This window comes from Nomia melanderi, chromosome 5 (assembly GCF_051020985.1).
Source record: "Nomia melanderi isolate GNS246 chromosome 5, iyNomMela1, whole genome shotgun sequence".
NCBI classification, from domain to species: domain Eukaryota; kingdom Metazoa; phylum Arthropoda; class Insecta; order Hymenoptera; family Halictidae; genus Nomia; species Nomia melanderi.
This window is the reverse complement of record NC_135003.1, coordinates 1,283,977-1,299,932: the sequence shown is the minus strand read 5'-3', so window position 1 is coordinate 1,299,932 and position 15,956 is coordinate 1,283,977. Positions and strand designations below refer to the sequence as shown.

Below are 15,956 nucleotides of genomic sequence, written 5' to 3'. Positions count from 1 at the left end.
CGAAATATTACAATTTCAAGTTACAGATATCTGTATACAATGTACATGTTGATATTTTTATATTCATTTTTAAACGGAAAACAATTAATTTAATACATTCCTTCTCCTGAACAGTCGAATTTAAATTTAAATTTAAATTTCCATTACGGTTCTAAATTCAAATTTCCTGAAAATGTTACTTGCACGTTGTTTTATCAAACAAACATTGGAATAACAGAAATAAAAGTAAACGGTAATAACGGATGAAGAATTTATGGATATAATAATACGAAAAATCTTATATTGGAACACGAAGTAACGAACTACAGATCTGGATTTGAAGAGAACCGAAGCCGCTGTCTGTATATATCTTTTTAAGGTAATAAATACTTGACCAAAGGGTGCAAGTAATCTATGCATGCGATTATATGCCTTTAGCAGTGTATCACAGGGTAGAAATTAATGAGTCATGAGCAACAATAAAATCCAGCCAATTTATATTCCGAGTACAGACCAATTCGAACAAGCAAAAGCTTTTTAAATGGAATGATTTAATCTAAAATTAGAAGTGATTTATACGCGTTGGATATGAATCATTTAGGATGGATTTAGGGCTTTAGGATCGAGGGCCAACGTGCACGGCGATCTAATTTCTAATCTCCTTCCACGCTTCTGAAAATACTAATACCGCATGGATATGCCCGAAATAGTAGAGTTAAACCATCAAATTATCATTAAACTTCGGAACTTATGCATTTAAAAGTCAGAATAAACTTCATGCACCAGACCACAATCAAGTAGTTTCGTAAAATGATAAATACAAAACACCGACTTAAATCCAATCCAAAAAATATATGATTATCTGAGAAAAAGTAAATTACAAATTTTGAAAAACCAATAACCCGTTTAAAATAGTCTACCAAAAATGACACCGTACTTCTAAAAAAATTCTGATAGTTTTTAAGTGTATAAACAAGAACATTTAATACTGATTCTGGAGAATGTTCGGGAAAATTTCTCTCCTTTCTTAGTGATGTTATTCTTCGATTTGAATTTTCAATGGAACTTAATTTTCCGAAATTTTCCAAAGAATAACTATTTTTAAAGAAGAACAACAAAGTGATACCTCAAATTAAGTTATCTCGCTATCATCTTTCATCATCCTACGAACCCGAAACGCGAAGCATTTTGAAAATACTTGCTGAATAAGTTCTAGGCGACGTTGTTCTCATTATCTCTGTATTTTTTACACACATCCTTGTTTGTACGAAGTTTTAACATAAAGGAGTTAGTAAAAAATGTTAATTGCAAAAATCTATAACCATCTGCATTATCCTTTTGGAAGTTCAATAGCAACTTCCTTAAGAAAATAATGAAAATAACCTGTCAATCAGAGATCAGTATATGTTTCAACGATCAAATGTCTAAATGTTAGTAGGAAAAAAAACATTTATTCGGTACTGTATGTGAAATACCCTGTATATACATGTACATGCGTATAAAGGAATACGCAGCGTCAATACTGCGCATGACAAGATTAATGCGATTACTCGTTCAGGTAACAGTGACACGGTGTGAACTGCCCTTGAGTGGCTGCAACATTGGCAACGTCGCAATTCCGTGTCACACTCTGCCGACAACGGCGACGATTTGAGAGTTTTCCACGTGAAGAAACTCGCATAATCTCGTAACTCCCAGCATACAACACGCAGTGGTACACGGTGTACGCAGCCGTATATCTGCCGTGCGAATAAGCAGACAGATCTCGCAACCAATGAAAAGCGACGATTTCGAAACGAACGGAAAATGGAAACACTTGAAGAACGCGAACCCATCTGAAGATATTACGACAAAATAGCTTCTTCCGTTGATAGAAGAGCCCGATCAAAAATGGACAACATGTAATCTATCATAATTAGCTTAATGTGGTTGCTGTCGCGAATGTATTTATACCTGTGCGGGTAAATTTCATGAAATTGAAGTTGAATAAAGGTTTAGTTCATTTTACCTTCTGCATTAATAGCTGTAATACATTATCATTAAAAATGATCCGATGAAATTATGGTTGCTAATTTCTTTTTCTTTTTTAACAAAATGTTATATTACTCTTGGAAATTTTTACCTGATTGTCGATGCATGAAGTTTTGCCAATTACTAATTACACATTATTGAGAACCAGTACAGTGTGGTAATCTACTCCATTGTAAGTTAAATTTCCCTAAGCATATAATTACGGCGAATTGTAATTAACAATAATTATAGAAAGAAGTAACTTATAACTAAATTAACACTTACGTTTTAATTGTCATTATTAATGTGTGACTATTTTAATTGAATGATTAATTAAATATTAAATCATTTCAACCAACTCAGAGACGAAGCAGTAATTAAACAATTTGAACTGACAACGTGAATTCAACAGACTAACAAATATCAACCGATTGGATAAATTTATGTTTTCTATAATATTGAAAATCAATGAAATTGAATATTTAATATGATGTAATAACATTTTCAGTTTATTCTGATGTTCATTTTCGGTATTTTCATTTGATAAGAAACTGAATAAAAAATTCATGAAAACTTTGTTCGACCCGTATATAATGTCCAAGTTTAGCCAGAGCTTTAATAAGACAGTTTTTAAATAATTAAACGGGAATTATTTTTCATACTCAAGTAAAAATTTTATTTCTCAACCTCTGCAAATAAAGTCTTACACTTAATAACAATTACATATCAAAAAAACGTTCTAGGCTTTATATTAAAAACTTCGTTAACTATAATTTCCAAAAACAAAAAAATTAATGAGTCCATTAAAAAATGTAATAACTATTTGCTTATAGGTATCAAAAATTTTATTTTTGGAAATTTCGAAAGTTGAAAAGTTTATTTTAATAACTACAGGATTATATATATTCTCTTTACCAAACATACCAGAAATAAAGTAACAACACATAAAAAAAGATTTTCTTTATTTGCAATTAAATTTTTTTCTTCTCACTTATTTACAAGAAATGTGCCACTTTTTATTCGAATACATTATTTAAATAAAGAACAAATACAATTAAATAGTTGAAATGATTCCACTTTCGCAAAAGCTCAAATATGTATTTGCAATATGCAAAATTATGTTTTGACCAGATGTTATATACATACACAGGTACATCATTTTGCATTATATGCTATTATAATTTATTACACGCTTTCCCTAAATTTCTTCCTACGAAGTCAAGCATTTACAATAAAACAGATGTATTTTCCACTGTTCATCGAGACGAACTATTACACAACCTATTTTTAACCCTTTCGCTATAATGAAGTGTGTCTTTATTATTGATATAAAGTGTTCTATTTGAAAATTTGACACAAGTAATCGATTTTTAAGACATGTCATCGTCGGTGGAAGGTGCTTAAAAATGATAAATAGAAAATACTCCTATCTCACAGAATTAGAGTTTTTATTTTTACACAATTAGAGTCTGGTGGATGACAAAAATTGTAAACACTATAGGAGAATCGCAAAATATTTCTACTGCATCAAATAAACTCGCCTATCAACAGTACTTCTACATTAAAGCACTAATATCATTCGAATATTGCAAGAAAGATAATTGTAATCGATATAGAAGATGTAACATACAAAAATACAATCTATAGAAAAAATCTGATCCAACGGTAGAATGTATAGTTTAAAAAAACAATGGCTGACAGAAGGAAAACAAATATTTTTGTAAAAATTGTTCCATCGGATTATGCATTTGATCATGCTTTCAAGCATTCCATATAAAACAACCAATAAAAACTCTATTTGTGTAAAATACGGTATTAGTATTTTATATTTATCATCTTTAAGCACCTTTCACCAACGATGACATGTCCTAAACATCGACTATTTCTGTCAGATTTTCAAATGAAACACTTCATATCAGTAATAAAGATGCACGAGATATCTCGTCCATAACATTATATGACGACAAATGATGGCGAGATATCTCGTCCATTGTAGTGAAAGGGTTAAAAAGGTAAGGTACATTATTTATTATAATATTATATAGTCATCTATTACGATCGAGAGGTTTGATTTTACCAAAATATTTATTATGACGAATACCTAATTTGCCAGATTCTAATTTTCCCATCTACAAAGCATATGTGTCTTTCCGTAGAAAATGACAAAATGATATAGTAATGTATTATAATATGTATGGTGCTATTTACATTATCATATATTGCTAAATAGAAACGTCCACCGATGACCCATCAGTGGGTCACGTCGGCAAATATCATCGCTTGTTGACCCAACGTTGGGTCACGCCCTTCTGAATATGTTAAAGCATGGCATAAAGTAAATTTGACTCCAGGGAGACTTCGAGAAACGGACGTTGCTATTCATGATAACGGTCCGTTCTAAATACCGGACCCAGGCTCCGAAGACGAAATTACGTAAAAATATTCGAAAGTACTGAGGTAACCGAGGTCACAATGTGCCTCCACGACTCCAAATTAATTGGTATCGTGTTATCCAAGAAAACGGTACCTGCCATTTATACAGATTACACGCGGCGCAAAGATGTCTTTTTTCCTTCGTTCCTCGCTCTCCTCAGGAATAATTACTAATTCATTAGGCATTACGCAACAAATGATTACATGTACTAATGACGCGTTGTGTAAGTTTACGCATAATAAATAAATACAGGATACATAACGGTGTACTTTACACACTGCGCTATTTCTGTCTTCGGTTCGAAAAGACATACACTACCCGATTTCATTTTCCAGTTTTAACCTATCAAACGCTACGACTCGAGATAAAAATAAGATAACTAAAGTAAAGCATACCGATGAATTTCCGAAAAAACTTTCAAACGCGGTTGCAAGAAACGCGAAGAATCTTATCGCGAAACATGTTTCTATAAAAAGAATAAATTCTCGATAATGGTGAATTTTTTTTATTTGTGTTATTATTATCAGCGCTGTTACTGTTATTACGATAAGCACACCTAATATAGCCCATCCATAATATTTAAAAAAAAGAAACAGTATTAGAAATTGATATGTTGGCAAAGTCGTAATTAATTATGTATAAAAAAACTTATTTTATTGGCAGCGCCTCATCATAACAAAGCATAACCTGAGAGACATGTCTTAATCATTTTCTACAGCTTTCAAAAATGTGTAAATACATTTCGTGATGACTAATTTCAATTACATTCAAACAAAGTATGTTTAAAAATTATATTGATTCATGAATACATTATCGAGAGTATCCAATTAATGTGTTAACAATTTCCACGATTCATACAGATTTATAAACATAAATAATTATTTTGTATCTTGATCAATGTGCACTGAACATCGCCTGCTAATGGTGTTCATAGAGCATCACATAGGCCCTATAGAGATATTCCTATAGAAATATTTTTAAAAAAGAAAACATTCTAACATGATTGTAATAAATAACAGTGCTTCCAATATAACATTTACTATAAATGGAAGCATGAAATTTGTTAGGCTTCCCAAGTGAACTGCATTTGTTCAATTTGCAAACGAAGTCGTATAAAGGAATGAAATTGAAATTAAATCCTTGTATTGTTTAAAGAAAAATGTTTTTCAAATATGATGCTAATAGATGTTAGGTTCACTTACTCTATACACCTACAGTGCTAATGAATTGCATTTGAGATTATGGTTACGTCGAATACACATAAGTATAATATACAATCCGAACTATTTACATAAAGTATAACCTGAAGTCCATATCTCGCAGTTATGATATTTCTAAACTTTATTAAAACAATTTTCTATTAAGGAACAACATTTTCCTGATTTTTTGTACAGTCAGATAGTCAAGTAAGCAAACACTTTGTCAGTCAGTTAGTCAATCAGTCACTCAGTCAGTCAGTCAGTCAGTCAGTCAACCAGCCAATCATTCAGTCACTCAGTCAGTCAGTCAGTCAGTCAGTCAGTCAGTCAGTCAGTCAGTCAGTCAGTCAGTCAGTCAACCAGTCAATCAGTGAGACAGTCAGTCAGTCAGTCAGGTAGTCAGTCAGTGAGACAGTCAGTCAGTCAGTCAGTCAGTCAGTCAGTCAGTCAGTCAGTCAGTCAGTCAGTCAGTCAGTCAGTCAGTCAGACAGTTAGTCAATAAGTCAGGTAAGTAAACAGAAAAGTAGACAGGTAAACAGGCAAGTAAGCAAGCAAGCAAGCAGTTTAAGTAGATAGGAAAGCAGGCAGTTTAGGCAAGTAGACAAATAAGCTAGCAGGCAAGCGAGCGAACGCAAACGAACGAAAGAGTCGGCTGGTTCAGAAGCCGGCCGGCTCCATAGAAATGACTTGGCAACGTCGCATCGCGCACCGGAGGATCTATATCCCCGAGCTGGCGCGACGTACCGCGCCACGGCCACGTTTCGGTCAGGTTCGGCACGATTCGGTTCGATTCGGCTCGCCTCGGCCCGCGGCCGCGGTCGACTACGACCACGTGACTTATTGTACGGTACTCGCTATTCGGCAGACATTGGATTGATTTCGCCCGTCTTTTTCGAATTTTTTGTATTTTTCTAGAAACATATTGCTTATCTGCAGTTACCATTTCGTGTCTAAGAATTTAAGTTATCATTACTTCCGTCTATCAATTTATAAAGCATCCGCAACCGTTTCTCTCAGTGTTTTTGCTATTGATGTTACAGTGGTAATATGAACTATTGGTTGTTCGTGACACGCGGCCAAGAGCGATCCGAAAGTTCTCTGTCGTTCATTGACGGTAAGCATAACGGTTATACATAGTACCAATCTTTTTCAATTTTGATTATTATGTCTTTATTACACACTTCAGACATACAAAGACGCCGTGAAAATACAATGAGAACTGGAATTACATGAATTTGGGTCAGAAGCATAAAAGATGATGCTCCTGATAAGAATGCGTCATTTAAGAAGGTAACCTAACCTAATCTTTCGTCGCTATTAACGACCTCTTCCTTGTAGTTTCTCTATAGCCGGGGGCGCTGACGGATGACGCAGATTTAATTACTGGGGCTCGTTCGCGTAGAACGTTAATGTCTCGCGATGGATACGTACATCAGTCGTCGGCCGATGATGAATCAGTTATAGAGGCGAAGCAGCGCGCGCGACTCTGTACGCCCACGCAGCACCGAGCTAAGTTTCTATTTGGCTGCATGTGGCTCGCACGCGACTCTCTCCGGCGCGGCGATCGGGTCTCGACCGTCGCGCAACGTGCCGCGCGCCGCAAGCCTGTGTTCTATCCTTATGTTTCGCGTGCCTCCACAATTTCCTTCGCGACTACGACGAGCTGTGGATACGTCGTTTTTCGATACGCGTATTGCGCGTCTCGTTTAATACCAGAGAGAATTGATACGTAGGGGACACGCGAGAGAGGTTGCCGGCTGTGTCGTTTATCCTTCGTCTGGCCAGCCTGAAAGCAAGTCAAGGAATTCGCTCCGGAGAGGCTGTTATTTTCGAATGTACTGTTCCACGTAGCTGCACGGAGAGTCTCTAAGGTCTTATTTACGAGCTAATAAAACATATCGTTGGGAGGGGATTATGAGGCTATGTAAAGGCACATTACTTAAAAGTATCCTAATCTAACATTAAGCGGTTTCCTTACACTTATTTTTGTGTAATCGAAACTCGAAATCTTATCTTTCTGTCATTTTTTTCTGATAGAGTTACCCGATGTTTTGATTTTTAACTTGAGCGTAACGCCTATGAAAGCCGAGAATTGGATTACGCAAAAGTCAGCATATTCCACATTGTTGAATCAATGTCATATGATATAGCGTAGAATAGATTACTCAAAATCAAGCGGATTCGAATGGTACATCGCATAATGTATATGCAATGAAAATAAAGGAAAATAAAGGAAATTTAAGGATTTTAAGGTTGTCCCATTGTTTTTGAGTAGTAAATATTTTGTATTTCTTTTGTATTAATTTGGACATATGTCTTATTTTTATTTTTAAAAATGTACTTTAAATTGAACATTCGATTTTGTTTCAGTTATGTTTCAACAGTAAACAGAAATATCTACTTTTTATGAACAGTCACACACAATTAATAGGTACTCTTTTCTATGACTAACTGCTGTCACATATGTGCGAAGATAAAAGAAACAGAATATAATACATAAAAAGTAAAAGCCAACCAATAGAGTGTAAATATATAACAAGGAATAATTAAACAACTGATAGGAGTTCGAAAATATGTCAACATTTTTGCAAGCATTAACAGTAAGTCTATACCCACCACTGATATAGTTATACAACTTTACCTACATAGGTACTTAGTAAACGTTATTTTAATTCTAACTCAATAATATTACCACTTTATTAAAGGCATAACTATCAACGCATTGTCTGTCGGATTAACACACGCAAAAATTGTATGAAATCATTTTACTTTAACAAAACAAAAACTTCCAAGCCAATTTTTGAGATGCTGCCTATTTTTTTATCCCCTCGATTACATTCTGAATAAAAAGTTCTATATATACGTGGGTGACCGTGATTCTCAAACTGTATGTTTTAATCTCCTTTTGTACTAAACCCTAATTTAGCCTATACTTATGCAAAACTAACAAAAAATTATCAGCAGGCACCTTTTTCGTAAAATTTTGTTCTACCTAAAATTGTATACATTATTATGTCAGTGTAAACAGATTAAATAGAATGGAAATACAATGAAAATAGACATATTTAATGCAGTAAATTCATACAATCTAAATGTATATTAAATATTCTTTATTATTTAAATGCAGTATTCACACAGAGTATGTATGTTTATAAGTACTACTAGTTGTATATTTAAAATACATATGATTATATATCTTCATATATCTACATCATAGTATATGATTGCATGGACCCCATATGCATGGGGATGGGGTTAAAATTTGTAGGCTACTTACAAGGTATTCAAATACTAAATTATTCATGCGGTTCCAGCTCAATGCAGATTCTTTGTCAGCTGTGTCGAATTAGTCTATCAGCAATTACGTAAGCGCGTATACAATGTATTGATTGCATGAAACAGAAGTACAAAGCAACGAAACATGTATCGTTACGCAAGTTTCTTATCAGACGAGTTGTCTAATAGTGTCTAAAAATGTTATTTTCCATACGACGCCGGATAATAGCCATGCGTACTGAAGTTCCATTTATGAACAATAACGTGACGATAGTATACGATCATACGATTTTATATTATTTTTATTAAATAAAAAAACTGATCATTCGTTGAATTTGTAATGATTAGCTGGTTTGTAATGATAGATGTTAATCAAATTTTAGCTTTTGCTTTCTGTTTTCCAGAGTTAAACTTCGACAAAATATATAATAACAATGTTACCAATATTCATGTTATTCATTTTTCGACATTATTTAAAATCCACAGTTAAATGGAAGACCGCAACATGGTTAACTTCGGATAATATCGAATGTGGTATATACCTACATGTGTTCGTACTTTTAGCATTATGTTTTTGTTGTAATTTCAACTTTCTCCGTTCTGATATAACTATCTGAATTGACCAGAAACAATAAGTTCATACCTTCGGAAACACAAATAGATTTATTTTTTTCTTTGATTTACTTGTATGCACTTAGTGTTGCTCAGGAGAAAAGCGCAGGAAGGAATGCGGGTATAATTGGTCAGCTTCCATCGTTCCTGATCTCATTTTCTATACTAATTTGCTATTCGTTAATGCGGTTACACGTAACCAATCAGGATTATGAACAAAACACAGCGAGAGACCCCTTTTGTTGCTGTGCCGTCCCGGGGCTCTTATTCTGAATACAGAGTACATTTAATACGTTCTGTGCCACGTGTACCAGTTGTGGTACACGTGCAATTTTTGTAAGGGAACATTTTTATGAGACATATGTCAACGAATAGCGATACACGTCGCGAAGCAACAAAAAACGTAAGGAAATAATATCAAAATATATATATATAAAAGTCACCAAAAACTTGAATATAACTTAATAATCCATTTAAAGAATCAGTGCACTTTATAAGAAGCTGTTAATAACGATTAGGACAAAAGGAAGGGGTTACAATTTTCCCCATCCATATTAAGTATTTAAGTACTAACAGATTTCGACTCCTGTATTTCGAAAGTTAATCCTTTGCAGTCTGATGTTTAGGCAGACTGGACACTAGATTTCACTCCACAGTTACATATTTTACCAGTTTTTGTAGTAATTATCCGCAATATCGTTGTCATATCATAGATAAGTATAATTCTAACATTTCCCAAGTATTCTCAAATACATGAACTACAAAAGTGCCACGTTAAATTCCATTTAAATAATGTAACCCTGACACAAGTTCTGGTATGATGAACCGATAGTATTTCGGATGGCAAAGGATTAAGACGACAGGAATCATGATCGATTCGAAAAGTTCTACGGAGTTTCGGTGAATCCGTTGCAAGAATCGAAGGTTAATAAAGCTGCGAAGAACAACGGACAAGCTGTGAGACAATTTTAAGAAGCGTCTGGCTGAGCGAGTATGCGGAAAATGGCTTCGGGATACGAAGAAGGTATCTCTCTCTCCTCAGGTAGTCGGAGGCCGGAGATAGGTTCGGTAGAAACTGGAAGAGGCTGGATGCAAAAGGAGGTTTCCATGAGAGGGGAAGAAAAAGGAAAGAAAGAAGACGAGCGGAGAAAAAAGGGCAGCAGGTGTCGGCACAATTCAACCTTTCAAAGGAAGAGCTCTTAAATTTTTTAACTCAAACATAACGACGGATGATGCACCACTCCTTTCTTCTTCTCGTGAGAAGATATTGTGTATTTCTGGGCCGGCGAATGGGGACACGCAGCTATCCGAAGAATTGCACGTGACTGTAACGAATATTCCACCTTAGACAGGCCGTTTCATAATACGCAGGACCCACTTCGGTAAGGGACTACTCTGTCAAGAGACTCGAATTGACGCGCAAACTGCTCATCTTCTGTTGCTAATCGTAGAATTATATCACTATATTTTATGTGATTTTAAAGATTTTGTTTGCTTCGTAATGGAATCGAACAAAAATATTTTCCTTTAATATTATAGGTAACATTTCGACTTTTACGTGTTCGGAATTTGCATCAATGTTACACAATTTAACTTTACTTTAAAATATTAAAGTTAATGCATTAACTTTCGTCGTATAACGTTTAGGTCCATTCGTTCAGACCCTGAGCTGAAAATTGTTTTTTTTTTTTTAATCTTTGCATTGTTCAATTGTTTAGTTAACATTACATTCCTTAACAATAAACATAGAGCGACAAAATAACAAAATATGAGCTTGAAGTGTTTGTATAATAAAGTCTATAAAGTCGCTGTAAAATTGCCAGTATTGCGAGGATTAATAATTATAATTAATTTCAGTTTATGTGAGGAGAATAAAAATTCTACTCGTAGATGACATAATTATGATATTACAAATAAATACAGAAAAATGTGATAAAATACTTAGTAACGTCATAACGTCATAACTTTGAAAAACCTAAAAAATAATAGGAAAACGTGGTAACCATTAAATATACGTGAACTTCGAATGGAGATCATGAGGCCTCACAGGTTGAACATGCCTTGTTCGATTTTTATTCACAGATTATATCCATTTTACAGCTCTAATTGTTCTTAGGAGTTGAATTATCTCAAAGTAAAATCATTTGTATTTTCCATTCACATGTGAAACGACCTTAAATCTACTTGTACAGTGAAGAATTATAAATGAAATCCCTTGTCAGTCGACGGAAAATTTAACTCTGTGCAATTTTTCCTGTGAATCAAATTTTGTAATAAACTTTATCTTGGAAAATATATACAAACTTTCTAATCACGGGTAATACTGGAACGTATCTATAATTTACAACAACCAAAGGGCAGAATATTTGTGAAGAATAATTATTGTAGTGAAATTCTTTATTTAAATTAATGTACTCATATTCTCATGTTATAATGGTTGTAAGTCAACAGATAAATTTCTTTCTTTTGTAAAAATAAAACGTTTATACATTTAAACTTAAAAATCGGTTACACGTACATATGAAGATCACCAAACTATAAATGTAATCATTCCGTCGCTTCTATTATAGTTTTAGAAACATAGGATAAAATTCAAAAGCGTGTGAGAACTTTTGAAGTGTGTTCAAAGAACCTAAAGTTATTAAAACCAAAAGGAACGTATTTGATTTTCACTCATTGATCAGAATACGCTTCGAGTTATGGGTATTTCGAAAAAGTCGAGATTTTCTAGTTCCTTTGTGAGTCTAATAATTTAAACACCGTTGTGTATGAACTTGAGAAGGCCATTAAGAAGGTAGACCACAACCCCTTAGGTCCGGCCATTAATTTCGAGCGACACATATAAGAAGACACGTATACAGCATTTTTATTCCCCTGGTTCCCATGTGAACCCTCTATATTCCTGAGATGCTTTTTATCCCCTTTTCGTTAATTCGATCCTTTAAATATTCCATAAACCATAATATTCTATGTATTCAATACATTTGTGTACCTTTTGTTTTTCTAAGAATAATTTAATTATTTCGATACAATCCGGACACACTATCAGCAAATAACTTGTCTATAATAGGAAATTGTGTGTGAACTAAATTTATTAAATTTTTCTTAGTTCTGGTATTCGTACAATCTTCAGATAGAATATACTTAATAAAATATTTGTAAAATATTCTGTTATATTATAATTATAGTCTAATTTTTAACGGTCTACAAATATGATGTCGAGGAACAGGATGTATGGTATGATACTGTAATGAATGTTCATAATTAATGAAATTGATGTTTCCGCATTTTTTAAAATGATCTATAAAAATGTTATTCTAATGACTACGTTTGAACATTTGAATATAGTGCCCAAAAATGTAACCATTTCAAGAAAATGGAAAATACCGAAGAAGAATGAAAGAAACGGATGCAAAACTTTCGTCCGCGTAATATTTCACTTAAGAGGTTAATTGTGCCGAGCAGCTATGTAACACTTCTATTTACTTAACATCGTAACTTTACGAGCGTATAACGTGCGTAAATCCTGTAAAGGGTATTCGCTATAAACTGGCAATCCCTTCGTAACTGTAAATGGTGTGAAAAGCAAATGAAGTAAGGTTACGGTCAAGATTTATTTCAGAAAACCATTTTTAGCTTTATTCTTCAAGAACAATTTTTTTATTCTTTAGAAAATCTTCTGCATTTTACACAAATTATAAATGTGTTATTGAATATAAAATTCATAATATGTAAATGTATTTAGAAGCGATCACATTACATCCTTAAAAATAATCTGTTGAGTTAAACACGCAATAACAATTTGAAGGATCGAAACTACCAATAGCGATACGTTTCACTTTATAACACTCGTGTATTCCGTACCAAATGTTCGACAGTCCTCGCCGACCTAGTTTTCTAGGACACTTTATATAGTCAGATACCCTAATTATTTTAAGCAGTGTAATTAGACGTGATTGTTCGGGGGAGATATAAATACTTTGTCGCTAGACACTACAGTTAATTTTACTTAAACAACCGTATGTTAATGGCGATACAACGTTTTTTGTATTAAAATCGAACAGCAAACTTAACTGCGTATAATATGTTCATTACCCCGTGACCTATATCTACTGTACACGAACAATGTATAATCATCTGAAAACAATTGCAGAATCAGTGAAACGATAACGCTGGGTGAGATGTTTAAGAAAAAGTCCCTTTTTCGTTTTAACGAACAAAACATCTTCATCTATACCGAAATACCTTAAAAATCCACAGAAACTTGGATTGGTTTGCATAAAATGTTTGTCACTAATCGCAGACTTTCAGTTGATCAACTGATCAGGTGAAAGACAATATAAAAAGAAAGTTGAAGATGGCGCCCCTTTCTCGTAGATGTTCACGAATGTGTTTAGAACTATTCAACTATTGGAGTATAGGAAATTGACAAGAGACAAGAGAAAAGTTTTCCGTCTCGCTTTTTATGGTGTATATATATATATATATATATATATATATTAGGAAGCTTGTAAGTTAATGTTTGAAACGAGGAAGGAAATAGAGGGGAAAATAAAGATTCAAGAACTTACCCTGCATTTTCAGCGGTTGCAATGGACATGTGCCTCCTCTCATCGAGGATGGCTGTGGTGTCAAACTGCCGGGAGAGATCCGTGATAATAAGTTAAGAGTCCCAATCGTCCCTTTTTACACGATCTGCTACCACCACAACCACCACCCTTCACCACATGCCCACACCACAACAATGCGGATACCACCACCGACAACGATCGAACGAACGCACCACTAATATTCACCACCGACACTTCCCAAATCCGTCAATACGATACGATCCTTTTTCTTTGTTTTCCTCCCCTTCAATGATTAAGAATTTCTATATGCGGAACTTTTCACGGCCGAGTTGTTTGCTCGTGATCACCACGGACCGAAACACACAGAAACAAACAGTAAAGTAAAATACGAAGCAATTAAAGGTATATTCCGTTTCCAATGTCACGTTCAACTGGCACAGTAGGTTCTGTATCACAACGCGGCAAATTCAAAATCAACGCAGACAAATAGTTTCTTTTCCTCGAGCGAGTCTCACTGACTGAACACGTGTTCTTAATCGCATTGTTTTATCGTTACTATCCTCTTCATTTACCAACATTCGACTTCCCTGTCGAAATATTCACGTCACTGTCATCGAAACAACCGAAATAACTACTACACTTTTGTCTCGTTGGCACGTTACAGGACACTTCTTATCGACCGAGTATTGTCACCTTCATTTCTATCTTGCCCTCGAACATTGGGTTCACTTTTCGTCGTTACTTTCTCGCTCGCTCATCCACTTGTATACGAGTCCAGATATATTCGTGTCTTCTTTTCCACGACACACGCGTAATCTATCGACGTAAATAGAAACCTTAGACGTCCCTCTTATTTTCTACGGTTTTTTCTTCCCTCGGTTAGTCGCTGTTGTCACCGTTCAGGAACGATCAGTTTTCTATCCGCTTTCCAAACGCAGAATCTCTTATAAATATTCAGCGACACGCGATTCTTCTGAAGAGACTAGGGAATCGTGTTGCTCGCGAGCACCGCTGAATTATTCGTTTCTTCGACAATCGCCTTGCCAAGATCAAGCTGCTTAAGTTTCTTTTGTCCTCGTCTTCCTTCCTTCTTTCCGCAAAGACTCGGCGAGATGTTCGTAACCTTGTCGATCCTGGCAATCAAAAAATAACTGTTCAACGATACAAGAAATATCAACAATCGTGACACAACAAATGACGGAATGTACAATCATGTTATAACTGTATGTTGTTTCGGGAATACAATTTTTTTCACTTTCATCGCAACGATTAACATCTCGGACAATATTTCTTGAGCGAATCAAAATATAGCGTATAAACTGTTTGTGATAAAGAAGAAGCTATTAAACTACAACTTCTCTATATTATTCAACCATGTCACAATTTCTAGCGATTATTAAAATTACGTGTAAGGTAAGCACATACTTAGATGAAAACAGATATATTTGAAACAACTGAATTTTACTGAATGCCATTTGTTTTAATTTCTGTATAATTCTCGATTTTAAATAACTCTAATCGTACACTCTATCATCTCTTGTAATTCTAACGTTCGTAATCGACTGCGCGCATCCTCTCCGAATAGGGGCGCGTTTACGCAGATCTTAAAACAATAAGTGTGTCGGTCATGTAGATTTCTACGATATCGAAAAATTTATACAGACGCACATTACATGTAAAAATCTGCTTATTATTTGACATTACAATAAGGCAGGATAGCGAATTTATGAAAATAACAAATTTGATCGACATTGTTTAACATTAATTTGGTGACATCTATGTACTAAAGAAAAATAAAAAGTAACAAATTATTATATACATAGATTGATAGATAGATACATGTATACACACAAACTGTAATTATAAATTAATATT

General features: G+C 34.3%; 1 protein-coding gene and 1 long non-coding RNA gene across 9 annotated transcripts in view; one reads left to right on the top strand and one right to left on the bottom strand.

Moving 5' to 3' along the window:
* Positions 1–15,956, bottom strand: part of LOC116424817 (uncharacterized) — a 327,658-nt gene that overhangs the window by 309,492 nt on the left and 2,210 nt on the right. For all 6 annotated transcript variants that reach the window (XM_031971727.2, XM_031971728.2, XM_031971726.2 and 3 more), the window contains one exon: positions 14,082–15,214. Coding sequence is in view for 3 of the 6 variants with exons in the window: in XM_031971722.2 (XP_031827582.1) it covers positions 14,082–14,110 (29 nt within the window). In the remaining 3 variants the exon portion in view is untranslated. The remainder of the gene's footprint in view (positions 1–14,081; positions 15,215–15,956) is intronic.
* LOC116424819 (uncharacterized) lies at positions 6,397–9,858 on the top strand. 3 transcript variants are annotated; one of them, XR_004234563.2, is made up of 5 exons: positions 6,397–6,736; positions 6,809–7,493; positions 7,660–7,874; positions 7,993–8,222; positions 8,328–9,858. It is a non-coding gene; the product is annotated as an uncharacterized LOC116424819 (long non-coding RNA). The 3 variants fall into 3 exon arrangements; XR_012998615.1 differs by having other exon boundaries at positions 6,809–7,874; XR_012998616.1 differs by having other exon boundaries at positions 6,809–7,896.